General features: G+C 43.8%; 1 protein-coding gene across 1 annotated transcript in view; it reads right to left on the bottom strand.

Moving 5' to 3' along the window:
* Window positions 1–218: 218 nt before the first annotated feature.
* Window positions 219–20,393, bottom strand: part of BEST3 (bestrophin 3) — a 33,151-nt gene continuing 12,976 nt past the window's right edge. Inside the window, exons 4-9 of the mRNA XM_065416059.1 lie at window positions 14,943–15,097; window positions 14,127–14,204; window positions 13,515–13,667; window positions 5,566–5,646; window positions 4,032–4,183; window positions 219–1,140 (exon numbers count right to left, since the gene is read on the bottom strand). Coding sequence (XP_065272131.1) covers window positions 219–1,140; window positions 4,032–4,183; window positions 5,566–5,646; window positions 13,515–13,667; window positions 14,127–14,204; window positions 14,943–15,097 — 1,541 coding nt within the window. The remainder of the gene's footprint in view (window positions 1,141–4,031; window positions 4,184–5,565; window positions 5,647–13,514; window positions 13,668–14,126; window positions 14,205–14,942; window positions 15,098–20,393) is intronic.

Below are 20,393 nucleotides of genomic sequence, written 5' to 3' on the forward strand. Positions count from 1 at the left end.
GTACTGTATGTGTGGTCTGAGCAGTGTGTTTGTATTTCTGTATTTTCAGAAAATCTGAATAAGAACAGGTTTCAAAAGAGACAAAGTTCCAATTGTTTTGCAAAATGAAAGTTTTCTGTGTTTGGGGAACCCCCAAATGGCTGCAGGGGCTCTTAAACATTTCCCCCCACTGTAAATAATAGAATAGAATTGGAATCTAGAAGATTCTGACAACCTTGTCAGAGATTTCCTTCATTCTTCTCATTAATGAATTCTAGTATAGCTGTTTCTTTAGCATCCAGATGTTCCAATAAGTGATGCATATCAACTGTATCTCTAGCAGCAGAGGTAGCAGCAATGTTACTTTCACCACTTAAGGTGCTTTGTCCAGAGGGTGTTCCAAAATCCAATAAAAGAGGTGCAGCATCTGTATGCAATGTAATACTGAGCATATGGAAGTCTGGGGAACATCTTTCAGAGCTCCTGTGTTGATCTTTGCTATCACCTGCTGTCATACTTTTGTGTAAATCAAGTTTTGGTTCCTCTGTTACAACGGTGGATGATTTATGCTGCCCAGAATCCATAAAAGACATAGCCATTTCTGAATGAGGTCGTGGCGCATCCACAGGATCAGAATGTGGCTCAGTTGGACTGCCTGGTGGAGCGTATTCTGTCGACATGTTTGTGGAGGTGTCTGTCTGTAAAGTCTGGCTGTCTGACGCGTTGAGTGTTCTGTCCTCAGTAGTAGCAACAACTGCTTCAGGGACTGGCAAAGATATCTTAGTTGTTGTGTCATTCTCTCTAGATTGGTAGCTCTCTAAAATGTTGGTTCTGCTAGTTTCACTAATAGTTGCTAGATCTATGCTAGCATGCAGTCGGGGATTCCTGTCAGCCAGCTCATATTTCTTCTTGACCTTTGAGGCAAAATGTCTCCCTCTAGAATGCATTTCTTGCAAACTGCTGATGTGACCCTTTTCATGCGCAGGGAAAAACACCGAGTTCTCACTTGTCTGTCTGCTGTAGCGCCTCCTGGTTGGGGAAGGAGAGCTTTCATGGACACTCAGAAATCGCTTAACTCTTCTCAGCACTGAGGGCTGTCGCCTGTATTTCTCATCATCCCAGGGCCGGTTTTCCCCACGGAGGAACTCTGTATCAGACAGCCTGTAAGATAAAGCGATGCAGGGTGTGTCACTCTGTATTTCTTTTATTCTAGAGTCACAAGAGGTGTAGTGTTTGCAGTAAGGTTTCATGTTAAATGGAAAATATGGTTTATATAATGATCCATTTTCTGTCTGTCTGTCATTAGCGGAACAGAGCTACGTTAACAGTGAGTGATGAGAGTCAGAGAACTTAAGGAACAAATGTGTTCCTAATAAAAGGCCTCCACGAGGTATAGGAGGAGCAAATAAGAGCGAAGTGTGGCTGAAAATCTTCAGATACACTGAAAGGGGTGAGGAGCACAGGCAATGCTGATTGGTTCTCCCTCCTGTCTCAGAACAGTGGAGCACTCCTCGATGGCAGCTCCACATGATCAGAGCTTTGCGGGGGCAGGAGAAGAACAGTTGCTCTGTGCAGTATATTCCTCATTCTATCAGGAAGAGTCTCAGGCAAAAGTTAATGGTGCTCCTGGAAGAGTGGACAGTGTTTAATTTGTGCCAGGAGCCCTAGCACTTCTACGCTTGGCAATTCATAACCCCGGCACCTCTAGGCTTGGTAGTTCATAGCTCTGGCACTGCTGGGCTTGCTGCTTCAGTTATGAAAGTAAAAAAACTGCTTGAGCCCCAGCACTTAATTGCTTGAGCCCTGACACCTCTCGCATTACAAATTAAGCACTGAGCATGGGGTAGGATTTTCAACAGTGCCTAAGTGATTTAGGAGCAGAAGTGCCATTGAAAGTCAATGGGCCTTGTGCTCCAAGTCTCTTAGGTCCTTTTGAAAATCCCACCCATTAGCTTCTGCTTTTCTGCCTGGCTTCTGAGGTTAATGATGAGTTACTGCAGCCACACCATTTCGGGAGTGGAGCACATTTAGTCCTTGCCATGGGGTGTAAAGACAATGGGAGGGAACACTAGAAGAAGAGTCACAGTTGACTGTCCTGAGAGCAGGGATTTCAGGTATGGACATGGCAACTTTGATGGATTGATTAATTCCTTCCACTACTTATAAATGCGATGCTCTGTGACAGCAGAGGATTTAGTTTGGCAGAGAGCACCAGGGAGGATAGACTTGTCCCTAGGAGGAGAGCTAGAATGAAGTCCGAGAGTGGTGAATCTTCTTCCTCTCTGGAATTTGGCTGACGTGAGCCACGCTTGAGATATTTGTTTTGGACTTGGCTGAAACAAGCTATACCTTTAGATCTTGGGTTTGAACTCTGGCTGAAGGACGCCTTGTTATATTTGTTACAGCTGGTTGGAAAAAAATGGAGAAATGGTTTGGGGAAAAATATAGAATTTCAAAGTTGTTATGATTTCAAAGGATTTAAAATGGAACAATTTATGTTTTTTATATTTTTCATTAAATATTTTTTATAAAAATGTCGGAAGTTTGAATTTTGGGTCCCCTCCTTTCCTCTTTTTTCTCCTCCCCCTTTCTCTTCACGGAATGCAATACATCAAATGATGGCCAACGTGTGTTTTTTCCCTTCATTTTTCCTTTTGCTACTCTGTAACTTTTCCAAAGTTGAAGAAGGAAAAGTAGGAAAAAACATCCTGAACATCATTTTGTTGTATTCTGTGGCAAAAAAGTAGATGAAGAGAGAAAGAGGATTAAGGAGAAAAAACTAACCCCTCCAAAAATGTCAATCTTTCTGGGTTCAGTGAAAAACTTTTGAAAAAAAAATGAAAGTTTTAGGTTTTGAAAAAGCCACTTTTGTTTTTAAAAAAAGTTTCAAATGAAAAATTTCTACCAGCTCTAGTATTTGTTTGCTTCTTAAAGGGACAGGATATTCTTCATGTTCACCGATCTGTTTTACACTAGAGCACATCATATGCGTTTGAACTCAGCATTTCATGCTCTGTCTAGCCTGTCACCGTATTTTATGAGGGTACATCTATACTGCATGTTTCTTTTGGCAGTGTGTAGTGTACATACTGCCCAGCACAGGTATAAATAGCAGTGATGGAGGGACGTGGCTTAGGTGAGTAAAGTATAAACACTCCTGAAGGGCGTGTATGTGAATACACACCCTACACAGCTTTCTACTCACCCAAGTCATGCCTTTCCATCTACACTGCTAAAAATACCAGTGTAGTGTCCCACTGCCAGAGCCTTTCTCCATTGCAGGAAAAGACTCCGCCAGTGCGGAAAAGGTCTGGCAGGAGGGAAAACAGCCTTTCTCCGCTGCCTCCCCTCTGCCAGAGCCTCACTGACACGTGTAGCTACAGACCGCAGTGCGGACACAGCCTGCTTTTCACTGTGGCGGGTAGCTACCCGTACACTACACGCCTCTGCCAGCGGTGTAGACGCAGAGTGCCAGAACAATGAGCAATGTCACATACCTGGCTGGTTCTTTGCAATAGGGTTGGTATACATGAAAGAAAACAATTCTGGATTATTATTAATTGAAAAGTCATAAAACCATTTCTATAGTTTATCTCCCAAAGGTCTGAAATGATCTTACCCAGCAAGAAGAAAGGGAGTGTCTGCATAAGAAACAAGCAAATAAATGGGTATTGTGTTAATTGTTGTATCATGTACACAGAGGATTTAGTACCTTGAAAATTTCCATGAAAAACCTTGCTGCTTCTTTGGTTTATGCTGTTTTATACTGCTACAATACCACAAAAAAACAAAGGGCTAAGTTCGTGTCGCTCTCCTAAAAGGATCATTTAAATCACTAGTTTTCTAATGGCCACTGAGCTTTCCCAGGTGTTGAATTTGTACACTTCTGTGCACATGACAAGAAACCATCACATATTTTTAAATGTTGAACTTCAACTTTGAAGTCACATTTATGCATGATATACATTTAAAGATCCATAGGCCTTTAAGATGATTGGATACACATTTTTGTAGCCTTAATGACATCATGAAAAAATGGCAGCTTTACTTACCCCATTTCAATAGTTGATCCAAGGAAAGATGGAATACAGTAATCGGCAGCTGCCAGTGTGTATGGTGGCTGAGCAGCTGAATCATCCCAGTAAATATCTTTGTCCATCTTTGGTAAGTTCATGTGCATTTCATCCACAGCCAGAAGTGAGACCTGGGATCATAGTTGTAATTACACTACTTTAAATATGGTTTTGTCTATAATATACTATTTCCTGCTATATGGGAAATATTCTTTAGGAAATATGTTTTATGAAATTATGTAAAATGTATATAGTGGCTACAGGCCTGATCCATGTTAATAGGCACTATATAAAAAGCTAAAATAGATTATTTCTGCTCCCACAACAGCAACAAATTTAATTGACTTTAATTAGAATGGGATAGAGCCCCATACATTTGCTAAACAATTCCCTTCATATTACATCACATTTAATCACAAATGATAAAGAATTAACTTTTCCAGCAAGCATTCTTATTAATTGGATTATTTAGCTAAATGGTCACGTGATTCTCTGATGTTCCATGTTTTCAGGAAATGTATGAGGACTATTATTGTGCTATTTGTAGAGATGTTTCTTATGCAGAAGTTCACATAGAGGAACCTTTAAGCAAACATTGTCCATATTTTTAAAAATATTCCCAACAGAGCACGTGAACAGCCTTGTACCATCGGCTTACATATGTAAAAATAAAGGGCTCAGCTGTGACTTTGTAACAAGTTGTATTTAGCTGCATTCCCCCAGGAATGGCCAAGACTGTGACTCAGAGCCCTGTATCAGGTGCAGATACTTCTCTGATGATGCTGGCTCAGCTGAGCTGGCCAGCACACTGCGAGGGGTGGAGCCACGGTTGCCCTTACTCCTTGTGCCTCCTTCCTCCACCCCCACTCGCTACACACCTGCTCTGGAGTGGTGACCCCATGGAGACTGGTCATCTTCTTGTTCTGCTACCTGCAACGTGAGTTGCCCATGCAGGGAAGTAATGGAACTCTTCATGTGCCCTTACTCTCCTGGGTGGTAGGGTCACACTTGTGCCATAAGAAATGTAGGAATAATTTCAACAGCAAGATTTGGCAGTGCTGACTTCTCCTGTAAATTATTTACCTGCTCTGTACAAATATAGGACCAAAATCTGCTACCCATTACACTGGCGCAACCTCATTGACTTCAGTGAGTTTGCAAATGAGAACAGAATTTGGTTCAGAGTAGTCTTTCCAGGATCTCCTATGTGGCTGAATTGGTGAGTACAGGCAGGGTTACATGAAATGAACTTGTGGTTAGGGGGCAGCTCAGATGTCTTCACTTTGCATCCTTTCCCCAGCAGACAAGGCATATGAAATGGTGAATTAATAATATACCGTCTCTAAAAACAAAACATGGAGGATTCTGGAGATATGATCCCCTTTGGGTAAAGAATCATTTTGTATAATTCTCAGTCCGTCCCATTAGCTAGTGTCTCAGATCTATAAGGAATACATTTATAATATATTGCAGTAAAGCAGAAGAGAGGAAAGTAGAGACAAAAAATACTGACCTGCAAATTTCTATCAATGCACCAATTTATTTCAAAATCATCATCATCTTCCCCAAATGGATTAATAAGCTGCTCAGCAACCTACAATTAAAATCACAGACTGAACAAATGCCAATATGCAACGCTTAATGCTGTTGCCTTAAAAGGGCTTAGAAGAGGCTGACTGTTAAGATTTCATGTTCTCTTTCTCCCATGCCCCTTGTTTCCCCCAACATGAATTCCATTGTGATGTTTTGCCAGTCTAGCTGCACTGATAGAATTAACATATCTCAGGCTTCTGCACCAAATAACTAACAAAGTTATTCCTATCGGACAGCAGAGTCGGCCTTAAGTCACTACACCTTCAGGAGGTACCTTTAAGAAAATCAGTGTCTATATTTCATAAAGGTAGGCCTGAACCAAAACAGATCTGTACTCCTCTGAACACAGGGAACGTTCACCTCTGGGTCCCAGCTTTGAATTTAGCTGTCATGAAAGCTGTTTGATTGACTGTCCTGGATCATGAAGTGTAGCTGTGTCAGTCCCGGGATGTTAGCGAGACAAGGTGGGTGAGGTAATATTTTATTGGGCCGACTTTTGTTGGTGAGAAAGACAAGCTTTCGAGCTTACTTACTTCAGGACCTGAAGAAGAGCTCTGTGTAAGCTCAAAAGCTTGTCTCTCTCACCAACAGAAGTTGGTCCAATAAAAGATATTACCTCACCCACCTTGTCTTGCTGGATAATGAAGTCATCTGTAGATCTGTAGAATAAATACACAGTACCTAGGCAATGCTAGTGGACGCTTTTCCCACCTTGCCCAACAAATGCATCTCAAATTGATCTGGGGGGACCACGTTTAGAGATGAGATTGAGCTATTCTCTCCTTGCGATACTGTCACTCACAACTGTGGTGGTTCTAAAGCGGACACCAATGCCCTAGGAACTATATGGAGACCCCCTGTTCATTCCATGAAGGTTTCTGTGATAAGCTGGGCCTCTCTCTAGGGTCACAGTCAGGCTGTTAGAGTCTCTTTCCCTTTAAAAGTCCTTTCCACACTTGGGAGCTTTAGTCTAGCCTTTCTGGGTCCCATTTAAGGGGGCGTTCAGTCTCTTGGTTTCCTTATAAAGGTCTGCTTTGTCCTTGTGGGCAGCAGAGGCTTGCTAGCTGTTTCCCCTCTCAGTGACTCTGGAACAAGCATCAGCTTGCTGGGGCACAGAAGCTTTCCCCCTGGTTGCACTTCTTCCTGTGACAAGCGCTCCTTTTAAACTTGCTTCCTCCAGCTGGTGCAGACCCTGCAGGTGTGCCTGTCTGATAGCAGGTGAGCCCAGAGGGGCTTGTTAGCTTTCTCCAGATTGGGGTGGGGGAGTGCCCCAACACAGTCACCCGACACCTACATGATTGCAATAACATTTGATTAGTGGTGACCTGGACTGGATTTGAACTGGGGATTTTGCAGCTAAAGGCTTTGCATCCCATTACTAGCCTGCTCAAGGGGAGGAGGATGGCAACCTTCATGCAGTCCTCCCTGAACAATCAATGCTATCAACGTGGCGACTGAATGCCGATTGATGGCCTCACTGTCTAAAAAGCAGCTCAGGGGACCAGCCCTCTCAACTGTCTAGGATAGTCTTTTACCCTGCTCAAAACGACCCAGCTGGAATCTCCTGGAAATCAGCCATATCACCTTTCCATTCTTAAGTCTGGTTAGCGTGGCCCCCTGATGAGCTAGCTTTGGGGGAGGGATAGCTCAGTGGTTTGAGCATTGGTCTGCTAAACCCAGGGTTGTGAGTTCAATCCTTGAGGGGGCCACTTAGGGAACTGGGGTAAAAATCTGTCTGGGGATTGGTCCTGCTTTGAGCAGGGGGTTGGACTAGATGACCTCCCGAGGTCCCTTCCAAGCCTGATATTTTATGATTCTATTGTTGAGCTCACAGCCACACCCGAGTCATACTGAGTGTTTCTCTCTAGCCTGGTGTTAGTTGAGAAAAGCACGCCGCCTTAAAAATGGAATGCAATGAAAGCCAGGGTGTCCTCGTGCCTTGCTTATTGCAAACAGAAAACAGACTCTACGTTTTGTTTTTATTCAGACCGAATTATTTTAAATTTTATTTTGAAATCATTTAAGTTGAGAAGGAGGCTCGGCCTTCAGGGAAGCAGGGGGCTCCCATTCTGTAGTCATGGTAACTGGGCAGTGTGAGGCTGGGACAAGGTCTTTGCAATTGGCTGGTAAAGGAACCCGCCTGAGCTGGCAATAGCCTTCTTAATTTTTTTCTGAAAAAAGACGTATCTGTAGGATGGGGGACATGGTCACAGGGAGAGGAAGAGATCTCTGGAGACGGTTTGAAATTTGTGGGAAACTCAGACTGGGTTTAGGGCCTGAGACTGAAGTTTCAAGAATAGGATGGGCTGGAACTTGCCCTAAAGCTGGGGGTGTTTCCTGCCAGCCTCTCCCTCAACAGCCCGTAGCCCACGGGAAAGTCAGGATTGCAGTACAGGGCTATGGACAGCTTTGCTGGGAAGACGGCTGGGCACATATAATGCTTCCTTCCCTCAGAGCAAGGAGAGAACCAGAGAGGTTTCTCCTAGAGAAAGGGGCAAATGACACATCATTTCCCCCTTATGTTTGCTCTTTCTTGTCAAACATCTGGCTTTAATTTGGCAAAGCCTTTGTGAACAATCCCTGGGGGAAGTCGTACCAATCCCAGAAAGCCCCGGGCAGGGCCAGGTTTTGTATTAACGTTGGAAAGAATTCCACAGTGTGGCCTTTGTTTTCTTTGGAATGCTCCACTTACAAAGAAGGGCTGTATACATTAAAACAGCCATATTGGGTCAGATCAATGGTTCATCTAGCCCAGTATCCTGTTCCGATCGTGGCCAATGCCAGGTGCTTCAGAGGGAACGAACAGAACAGGTATGTTTATCTATAATCTATGTTTATCATAGGGGCACTGTGGTGTTTCAGCTGTTCTCTGTGGGGGAGCACTGGATGTGTTAGTGACTGAGAGTCTTAGGGGTCTTGGTGTCATAAATGAACCAGGAGGATCTCCAATGGTCTTCGTCACTCTCCCAAATCTTGCTTGCTTGGGCTGTGTGGAGAAGGCTCTTCCCCCTTTCAACCTCTCCATTGATTCTGTGCTATAACAGTGTATGGGGGTCTTGTGGTTAAGGTCCTGCCCTCAACCCAGGAGATTGGGAGTCAATTCCCAAATCGGCCACAGATTTCATTTGACTTTGGGCAAGTCACTTAATTTTCTGGGCCTCAATTCCCCATCTGTAAAATGGAGAGACAAATACTTATTTTCTCCCACTGTTTGTCTGTCATGTCTAATTAGATCTCAATCCTGCAATTTACAGCTTGGGGGTGAATTGCTGGGCCCACCCAGAGCCCCTTAGAAATCAATGGGTTTCTGTGTGGGTGCAGCACTCAAACTGCACATAGTAAATTGCAAGAGTTAGGGCTTAGATTGGAAGCTCTTTGGGGGAAAGGGTCTCTTCCTAAGTGTTTGTACAGCCCCCATTCAGTGGGGCTCTAATCAGTAGGTGCTCCCACAAATAACTAACAATAGTAATAAGAATCACTTCCTGTGTACAGTATTTGCGATATATTAAAGATTTTTCTACATCATGCCATTCAGTATTCACAGGAAAACTGTAGCTGGGTCTCCATTCACTAGCTAGGAGAAGATGAGAATTAAAAGCCCAGACTCAGATAGGGAGGAGGGGAGAGGTGCCTTTGGTACGTGGCATTAACATTGCAAGTATAACTATGTTGCTGTTTGGATAGAAATAAACCAGAGAACAAGCTGTCTTGTGGCTTCTAAGTGAAGCCACTTCCTCAGCTAGCTCTAAGTCAGCGACCCCACAGCACGCACGGCACCTAACAGAAGCTGATAGGCACACTCAGGCGTAGTGGCCGGGAAAACCTCAGCTGTGGCCTTTTGACTGGCTGACCTGCCACCAGCATGTAGCCCATGAGATCATCCTCTGAAAATGAATGCAGTGCAGTACAGCGAAGATCTATTTTTGGATTGCTGGCTATCACAGCTGAATGGCTTATAAATTAGTCTGGGACAAGCATCTCATGTGATGGGAAACCTTGTCCCATGTACAGTATGTGTAACAAATCAGATGCACAGCCTAAGAATGGAGACCAGTTTAGCCACGTTTATGTTATTGAACTGCAAAATAGTGATTCGAGACTCTATCTGCAATCCTGTTGAAGGCCCTGTGGACTTTGTCGCAAACAGGATTTATATTTGGCCAAACTCCTGAATTCTATGGCACTTTTGGAGCAGCAGACTGGAAATTCAGTGGCAGCTTTGTTTAAATTGTAAAAGCAGTCCAATGGCTCCTCTTTTTGTTTATTCTGTTATTAAATTAAGTTTATGCAGACTGTCACTGCATTTTTGGGTTTTGATATAAAGTGATTTTTATAATGAAAATTATATCTGAAGTTGCCAGGGCCAAGCTGGTAGAGGTCTTGAGCCCAACTAGAAAAGGTGCTATAGATGGACTTTGGTATAGATTAAGGGAAAGAGCATTCCAAAACTGAAGGGCCCATCTCTCATCTTCTATGATTACACTGTTGGATGGACAATCTAGAGGTCCAACTCCACTGTTCATAAGTCACAATTAGAGGCAGTGCAGCAGACTCAGGAAGACTGGCCCAGTCTAGCTTTGTATACTAACAATAAAACCTTTGTATAGTAACAATAGTATACAACATACTACAAAACCTTATATACCAACAATATACTAACTAACCTTGGTATACTATCAATAAAATCTTGAAGAACACCCAGTAGAGAATAAGTCCCATAAATGCATTTAACAGGGTGAGTTTCTGCACCTTCAAAAAACGCCTGTGTTTCTACTCCTAAGTGTGTATTATAACATACATACACAACTATTTATACCTTTGAAAACAAAAGGTACCTGATTCTCCCACTGCAGGATCAGACTAACTGCCATGGATTTTTCCCAAGGTAAGAGAATGAAGTCCATGCTTTTGATAACATACAATGAACGATTTTATTCTTTTTTTTTTAAAATTATTTTTAAGGAAATAAGGAACATAAATGCCATCCCAGTCATTAAATTTAAAGTAGCATTAAGCTCATGGCATAAACCAATAATAACCCCCCCCAACACTCACTGTTTGGCTATTTCTTCTAAGAATGAATGTAAGACTTAATTCTGAATTTTCAGAGTTTTGCTGAGTTGTGTCATAAGGTGTTGGGTTTTTTTGGTATTTATTATTACATTGCAGCTCGGTATATGTGTTAGCACAGAATTGCACAAAACGTGCATGACAGACAGTGAAACTGTAAATACTTGGCGTGGTTTGGTTACAAACGGTTTGTGAACCTTTGGAGTGAACCTGGGATGATTTATGGAAAGATTCAGTCTCACATGGTTTCAACATGAAACCAGGTACAATGTGACAATTCTGACTGATTTTGACTCTGTGTTTCAGGGTCCTTCTGAACCTGATACATAGGCATGGGCCTACCTGCATGAATCAAAACCAAAGAAAATGCTTCCAGACAAAGGGACTGACCCTGCATTCTCTCCATTTACAAAACTCCCCCAGAGGGCTTCCCATATTAGGCCCTAAAACTGGCTGGTTTTGCACAATTTTTATCATTGTGCTAATGCCAGCTAGCTTTTCAAAGCTTACAGTAATGATTTAACGAAGCAAGAGTGAGATTTACATGACTGTTGGGCTTAATATATGAATTTGCTTAATACTGCCTGGTTGAGTTTTCATTTCAGTTTTTTCCCTTTGAATTAATCTAGTTTGTTATTAATTGCAGGGGCAAGAATCAATAGGGAGAATATTGCTTATTTGTTTAATTACACACCTGATGAGGAGATGTTAACTAATCTGTTACAAAACAAAACAATGGCCATAAAAAAATCCAACTTCTTTTGCAACTCCGCTCTTTAATGAACTGCTTCATGTGGTGCTAGTAGTGTAGTCAATATTAGCTGTCACTATTTCATTGCCACCCGAAAGTGGGTAACTCCATTTGGCTTCTACAAGGCAGGCTGACTTTGACCATAAGCAAAACAAGTGGTTTAGAGCCCTGCGCCCCATTCCACCTCTGCAACACCATCTCCCCAACTGGACACAAAATTGGAGAGGGAGGAAATTCATGGCCTAAATTTTCACCCTTCTTTGGCCATCTTATTGTCCAACTCCCAGGTCCGGATTCCGCAAGGATAATAGGCCCATATCCACAAAGGTACGTAGGAACCTAATCTCCAGATTTAGGCACATAGCCCAGATCCTCAAAGGTATTTAGACACCTAATTCTCATTGATTTCAGTGGCACCTAGGACCCTAAATATTTCTGTGGATCTGGGCCCTAAGTCCTAGTTTTAGGCACCACTGTTATCCAGAAAAACCCGGCTTGGCTGCTGCTGAACTCTGAAAGCACCTAAATTCACTCAATGCCTAATTTTTGTGTGTAAAATTTCCCTTGATGCTGAAGTTTCTGCCTGTGGACACGTGCACTGATGCCTCCTTCTAGGTATTTGGACACCCATCTCTCACCTAAACACCAGAGAGAGACCCATGAACTGAGAGCAGCTAGGTATTCCTCACCTATCTTGCCCATGGGGCCTGACCCTGTAATGGTGCTCAGAGGTAGGGTGACCAGATGTCCTGTTTTTAAAGGGATAGTGCTGTTTTTTGGGACTTTTTCTTTTATAGGCACCTATTACCCCCCACCCCCGTCCCGTTTTTTTCACAGTTGCTATCTGGTCACCCTACTCAGAGGCCATCTACCGGATCATGGCCCTTTCAAAATCTTCTGCTGTTCCTACCACCACCCTTATAACTGTTAGCCTAGTGGTTAGTGCACTCACCTGTGTTGTGGGAGACCCAGATTCAATTCCCCCCTCAGGCAGAGTGGAAGAAAGTGAACTGGGATCTCCTACCTTTCAGGAGTGCGCATTAACCACTGAGCTATGGAATATTCTGATCTGGGGCTCCCTCAGTCTGTCCTGTCGAAGTTGTTCTAATTTGGATTCATAGTTAAATAGTCATTGGGTCAGAAAGAGACAGAGAACGAGAGAATGACTGCAGTCCAGTGGATAGGGTACAAACCTGGGAGGTGGGAGACTCGGTGGCCAGTCCCCCGGCCCCAATTACTCTGTCATTATTTAGCCACAGTGGAGCAGCTTTGACGGGTGAGATTGAGAGAACCCCACATCAGAATAGCTCAGTGGCTAACGCACTCTTTTGACCCCTCTATAAATCCTTTCTCCCCCTCAGGCTGACATCCCAGGTGAGTACTCTGACCACTGGGCTAAAACATATAATGTCAGCATCAGCACCACCTCCTCCTCAGGCTGTTTTATTGGAGTGAGGCAGGTGCCTAATGTATTCCCACAAGAAATGACAGACACACCCCTCTTGTCAGCATCTCCCATTGGCTAGCTTAGTAGGGATTCACCTAACATGATGGTTTTGTGGATAGTATTCTTAGGTGCCTATCTCTTCCCATTCATTGTATAGGGAGCCGAGGCACCTCACTTAGATTTTGTGGATCACATTGTTGTGCCTGTGATTTTCTATGTGCCTAAAATTGAGCATTACAATACCTCCGTCTCTTTGTGGATCCAGGCCGTACTTCATTGGGAGTTTTCAGTGCTCACCTCCTCGCAGAAGGTACTTTTAGGATCCTGACCCTTTCTTGCAACCACACTTATTGTAAGACCCGCCTTGGGTGGATTGAAAATGTAATGGATGATTTTCTAAGCTCTTCCTGAAGATCAGCCACTGGATACCTTGTGCTAAATTTATCCTTTGGTGTAACACAATTAAGCTTCAATGAATTTCCAACAAATTTGAATCTGGCCCCTTGACTTGAGCTGACTTGGGGGGATTTCGCCTACTACCTTTCCCCAAAGATGTAGCCAAATCAATTATTTGTTGTTGTAGTTGACAAATATAGCTTACCTTGAGCCATCCTGCGTAGAAGAAGAATTGTAACAGTGTGAAGACTGGAATGTAAAGATCCAAGTCATGTCCTACATATCCTTGCTCAGGATCCAAAAACTGACGTCCTATCAGACATGCAAAGAAGAAGGTATAGACCGCAAGAGTGACAACCTGCAACAAATAAAAGCTACATTAAAATAATATAATAATCATTCTTTATGTATAAGGCACCACATTCCCAAAGGCTGCTGGGTGCCTAACACAATAGTATTTTAAATATTATAGATAAACATTACAAATAAAATGGCAACATGATCTATTGGTAGCCAGGGAATGCATATAGCAGAAACACAAAACAACAATTCATAACCCACCCACCCTCAACTTATTAAACCTCCCAGTATCTTCCCAGCCTCCCAAACCACCCAGCACCTTCACATCAAACATAACTTAAAATGTCTGGCCAATCATCCTAGAGACCATGTCCAAGATGGCAGCTGCAGAGTGCTCAGCATCTCTGAGAATCAGGTCACTTATGTGGGTGCCTAAATATGGACTTAGGAATCTAACGTTAAGCCCTTCTTTTTGAAAATCTTGATCCAAATTTTGGGAATGGTAATATCTCAGTACCTGTGTGTAGACCAGTGGAATTCCAACCCAGTCATAACCAAATAGAAGACTACACCAAGACCGGTACTTATTCATTTCCTAAATAGGAAACAAAACAAAATGTGTGACATTCGCTCCAAAATAATAATGGGTTTGTCACAATTCATTTCACATAAATGAAAGGCTGTAAAACAGTATACTCTGTCTGCACCAAATTTAATGAATTAGAAATGGATATGATAAATAATATTCTGTAGATCATCAACACATTATAAAATTCAGTTGTACAATGGACTTAAGAAGCTTGGTGGAATGCTTAGCTTCTTAACAAATTATCTCTTGTTCCATTATTTCAAATTGTATGCTGTCCAGAGATATTGGCAGGAGGATATGTTTTACATTACAAAAAAGGGTTATTGATTGTTTCATGATACATTTGGGCACTGTTTTTGTTAAAATAAAAAATATTAAATTAAAATAATAAGCCCCCTAAAGATAAACAACTTCTCCATCTTTTGCGTTTTTTTTAACTACAGTGGAGTTACTCTTGGTTTATAGCAGTAAAAGTGAGAGCAGAATTTTGCTCACTGATTTGGTATTTCAGTCAATTATCTCTCATTTATATAAATATTGTCACATTAAGCACTTGGTGGTGGAGTTGGTTTTGTGCATTGTACATGCGTAGACAAACACATCTGGTATAAATCTAGAGTAAGTCCACTGAGGTGGGGAGGAAAAGATTGGAAAGTTGTATGTAATAGATAAAGTTATATAGGTGAACAGACAACGCATAGTGATTTCAGTATCTGTTTCTGTAGATTTATTTTTCCTACTTACATTCATCAGTGTCTGAAGGTCTACACTATCTCTAATTCTACCGTCTTTTCGTGCCTTAGATGCTAGATTTCCAAACCAGACAAATGGAATCCAGTATTTAAGATGGGGAGACTTAAGATGATCAAAGTTTTTTCTTTCATCTACTGTCATAAAACCTGTTTACAAAAGAAAAATAGCTGGTTTATAGTGTCCCAAGGTGCAGTTAGTTTGCAAATTATTGGTTCCTATGTTGAGAGCTCAAGTACTAAAATAGATGTTTATGGAACATTAATTTCCATGCACCAGAATGATTCTGAACATTGTGTGTGTGTGTGTGTGTGTGTGGTATTTATATAAAACTATACTGAACTCTACTCATAGCTTTCCCCATTAGTTTCCTTCTCCCATTCTTCTCTGTTGTGGACCCAGCTTCCCAATATAGAGCATCAGCCTCCTTGCAACATCTACCTAAATAAAATTCCAGGTTTATATAGAAAGCTAGACCTCTCAGATAATATACATTAGTCTAAAAATAACTTATTTTCTTATATGCTGCTGAAGTACTGCAGTTGTACTATACTAGTATTACACACATCACTCTGATTTAATGTTCTATTTTTAGGCAAGAAGAAACTAAATAATATCAAAAGATTATCATTCAACAGTAATTGCTTGTTGTGGTGTCTTAAAACTTGTTGAAAGTTATAGTGGGGTCACAGGAGCTTCTGACTCGGATAAATTTTCACTAAAATTTCAAAGAGTGAATGGGCAATAATGAATAAAAGTGTGTTTAGTAAACCAAGTTCAATGGAGAATGGATTTACCGCCCTTAAAATGCTTCTCGGCAGGATTTTGTTTCTTTTGGTTTATTCAGTAGTGTTAAAAGAGGGAAAGAGAACTCTGCTCAGAAATCCCAAATCTCTGGGTTCACTTTACCCTCCCCCACCAATTAGAAGGATATTGGGATTCCAGGGGCAGAAGGAAGTGGAGCCAGGGTTGTCTCTAGCAGCATAGCTTCACTGGAGTAGCATTGTGCATATAGTGGAAGTGGGAGCAGGGTAGCCCCAGAGCTGGCCCAGAGACAAGGGGACATTGCTCAGAAAGTGGATACTCTGGGTTACGGAGGTGACCTCTCCATGCCTGTTCCACTGTCCTCTCCCCACTTCTACCTACTCGATTAATGGTTTGGGAACCTCGCATTTTCCCCATGCAGTGGGGTGATCTGGCTCTGGCCACTGTCAGGTAAAAGCTGGTCCCAAAGGTAGGTTTGGGGAAAACAATTTTTTACTAATCCTAGGAACAATAGAATTGTTTCCATTAATTTACAATTATAAACCATTTTTATACCAGTAAACATCTCCCTGCAGCATTTGTAACCTCCTCATCCCTGCATTGTGCTGCTGCCTGAGAACCAGACGGTGAAATTTACTAGAAACTGACAGTAAACAAAAGTGAACTATAAACATTTGAAGAGTTTCAGAAAACAACTGGCCATGAAGGAAATGATTGTTTCCTTGGTTCCTTCATTCCTGAGTTATTTCTCACCTTGACTATTGCAATATCCCCGCTTTCTAGCTCTCACCTTTCCATTCCGTTCAAAATGCTGCAGCTAAAATAGTCTTACTAAGTAACCAAAAAAGGTGGTTGTTATTTTAAATATTTGTGTGATAGTAATGCTTAGAGGTCCCAACTGCTATCTGGGGCTCTATTGTGCTAGTGACTGTACAAACACATAGACTCCAATCTTACAAACAATTACACACACATGCTTAACTTTACTACTGGGAGTCAAATTAAGCACGTGTTTAAGTGTTTGCAGGATTGGGGCCTAAATAGACCAGACAGACAAGGATAGAGGGGGAAACAGAGGCAGAGAGGTGAAGTGGCTTGAACTGATTATTAGCACATTCTCCGTGTGCACAAGATAACTGCACAATTTAAGGTATCCCAGGGTTAATGTGTCACTATATTTTTGTAACAGGGTGAACAGATTTTTCTGTGTCCCTGGGAGGAGGTGGAAGGGGGGTTAATTCCCAGCCAGGCTTCAGAGTCAATTTAAGGAGGTACTCCATGTGGAAGCTAATTAGGTAAAATGGGATTATGTAGGATGAACACTTTAAACAAGGTGGCTGGGGTAATATTGGAGCTGCTCAGTTTGGTTTGTATTGTTTGTTTGTTTGAGTTTACTGCTCATGAAGATATATGGAAGGGATGCTGCCACATACTTTTGCCATGTTTGTGTCAATTTGGGTTAAATCAGGATGCCTGATATAAAGCTCTATGCTGAGAGGGTAATTTGTGCTCAAACATGAGAGCCTTTTGTAAACTCTCTTTTGTTGTGCTGACCCAGACTCTAAGGGTATGTCTACACTACGAAATTAGGTCGAATTAATAGAAGCCGATTTTATAGAAATCGGTTGTATACAGCCGATTGTGTGTGTCCCCACATAAAATGCTCTAAGTGCTCTAGTCGGCGGACCGCGTCCACAGTACCGAGGCTAGCGTCGACTTCCGGAGCATTGCTCTATGGGTAGCTATCCCAGAGTTCCCGCAGTCTCCGCCGCCCATTGGAATTCTGGGTTGAGATCCCAATGCCCGAATGATGCAAAACAGTGTCGCGGGGGGTTCTGGGTACATGTCGTCAGGCCCCTCCCCCTCCGTCAGAGCAACGGCAGACAATAGATTCACGCCTTTTTACCTGGGTTACCTGTGCAGACAACATACCACGGCAAGCATGGAGCCCGCTCAGCTCAGCTCACCGTCACCATATGTCATCTGGGTGCCGGCAGATGTGGGACTGCATTGCTACACAGCAGCAGCAGCTAACTGCCTTTTGGCGGTAGACGGTGCAGCATGATTGGTAGCCTTCATCAGCGATCTCGGTGCTGGCAGCCGTGGGGCTGGCAGCCGTAGGGCTGCATTGCACCAGCCCTTGCCTTTTGCCTTTTGGCAGTAGATGGTTTATTACGACTGGTAACCGTCATCATCGTACAGCAGTGGCTGGAACTCCGTATGTCCCCCAGTCCCCCATCCCCCCAGTCATATTCTGCTGCCTTCACAATGACGATGATGGCTATCAGTCGTAGTATGCCATTTTCTGCCAAGCGCCCATCGCACATTAGCAGAGTCTTCCCTGAGCAGCAGATCGTGCAATAGGCCTGAAGGCCATCGTCATCATACAGGAAAAATGTGGCTATAACTGCCAAGCGCCCAGTATTTGCTGCCAAGCACCCAGAAGATGCCGAGGGCTATCAGTCATGCTGCACCGTCATCTTAAGATGTAAAAAATAGATTTGTTCTGTATTCATTTGCTTCCCCCTCCCTCCGTCAAATCAACGGCCTGCTAAACCCAGGCTTTTGAGTTCAATCTTTGGGGGGGGGGCATTCTGTGTGACAGTTGTTTGTGTTTCTCCCTGATGCACAGCCACCTTTGTTGATTTTAATTCCCTGTACCTGTACACCATGTCGTCACTCGCCCCTCCCTCCCTCCCTCCCTCCCTCCTTCCCCTGGTCCGTCAGATACTAGTTTCGCGCCTTTTTTCAGACCAGACGCCATAGCTAGCACTGGGATCATGGAGCCCGCTCAGATCACCGCGGCAATTATGAGCACTATGAACACCACGCGCATTGTCCTGGAGTATATGCAGAGCCAGGACATGCCAAAGCAAAACCAGGACCAGCCGAGGAGGCGATTGCAGCGCGGCCACGAGAGTGATGAGGAAATTGACATGGACATAGACCTCTCACAAGGCACAGGCCCCAGCAATATGGAAATCATGGTGTTACTGGGGCAGGTTCATGCCGTGGAACGCCGATTCTGGGCCCGGGAAACAAGCACAGACTGGTGGGACCGCATCATGCTGCAGGTGTGGGATGATTCCCAGTGGCTGCGAAACTTTCGCATGCGTAAGGGCACTTTCATGGAACTTTGTGACTTGCTTTCCCCTGCCCTGAAGCACCAGAATACCAGGATGAGAGCAGCCCTCACAGTTGAGAAGCGAGTGGCGATAGCCCTGTGGAAGCTTGCAACGCCAGACAGCTACCGGTCAGTCGGGAATCAATTTGGAGTGGGCAAATCTACTGTGGGGGCTGCTGTGATCCAAGTTGCCAGGGCAATGAAAGACCTGGTGATATCAAGGGTAGTGACTCTGGGAAACGTGCAGGCCATAGTGGATGGCTTTGCTGCAATGGGATTCCCAAACTGTGGTGGGGCGATAGACGGAACCCATATCCCTATCTTGTCACTGGAGCACCAAGCCACCGAGTACATAAACCGCAAGGGGTACTTTTCAATGCTGCTGCAAGCCCTGGTGGATCACAAGGGACGTTTCACCAACATCAACGTGGGATGGCCGGGAAAGGTACATGATGCTCGCGTATTCAGGCACTCTGCTCTGTTTCGAAAGCTGGAGGAAGGGACTTTCTTCCCAGACCAGAAAATAACCGTTGGGGATGTTGAAATGCCTATCGTGATCCTTGGGGACCCAGCCTACCCCTTAATGCCATGGCTCATGAAGCCATACACAGGCAGCCTGGACAGGAGTCAGGATCTGTTCAACTACAGGCTGAGCAAGTGCCGAATGGTGGTGGAATGTGCATTTGGACGTTTAAAAGCGCGCTGGCGCAGCTTACTGACTCGCTCAGACCTTAGCGAAAAGAATATCCCCATTGTTATTGCTGCTTGCTGTGCGCTCCACAATATCTGTGAGAGTAAGGGGGAGACATTTATGGCGGGGTGGGAGGTAAAGGCAAATCACCTGGCCGCTGATTACGCGCAGCCAGACACCAGGGCGGTTAGAGGAGCACAGCAGGGCGCGGTGCGCATCAGAGAAGCTTTGAAAACGAGTTTTGTGACTGGCCAGGCTACGGTGTGAAACTTCTGTTTGTTTCTCCTTGATGAACCCTCCGCCCCCCCCCCACCCGGTTAACTCTACTTCCCTGTAAACCAACCACCCCACCCTCCCCTACCCTCCCCCCTTCGAGCACCACTTGCAGAGGCAATAAAGTCATTGTTACTTCACATTCATGCATTCTTTATTAATTCATCACACAACTAGGGGGATAATTGCAAAGGTAGCCCGGGATGGGTGGGGGAGGAGGGAAGGAAAAGGACACACTGCAGTTTAAAATTTAACTCTTATTGAAGGCCAGCCTTCTGATGCTAGGGCAATCATCTGGGGTGGAGTGACTGGGTGGCCGGAGTCCCCCCCACCGTGTTCTTGGGCGTCTGGGTGAGGAGGCTATGGAACTTGGGGAGGAGGGCTGTTGGTTACACAGGGGCTGTAGCGGCAGTCTCTGCTCCTGCTGCCTTTCCTGCAGCTCAACCATATGCTGGAGCATATCAGTTTGATGCTCCAGCAGTCGGAGCATCGACTCTTGCCTTCTGTGTGCAAGCTGACGCCACCTATGATCTTCAGCCCGCAACTTGCTCTGTTCATCCCGCGATTCAGCACGCCACCTCTCCTCTCGTTC

This window comes from Emys orbicularis, chromosome 1 (assembly GCF_028017835.1).
Source record: "Emys orbicularis isolate rEmyOrb1 chromosome 1, rEmyOrb1.hap1, whole genome shotgun sequence".
Lineage (NCBI taxonomy): Eukaryota > Metazoa > Chordata > Testudines > Emydidae > Emys > Emys orbicularis.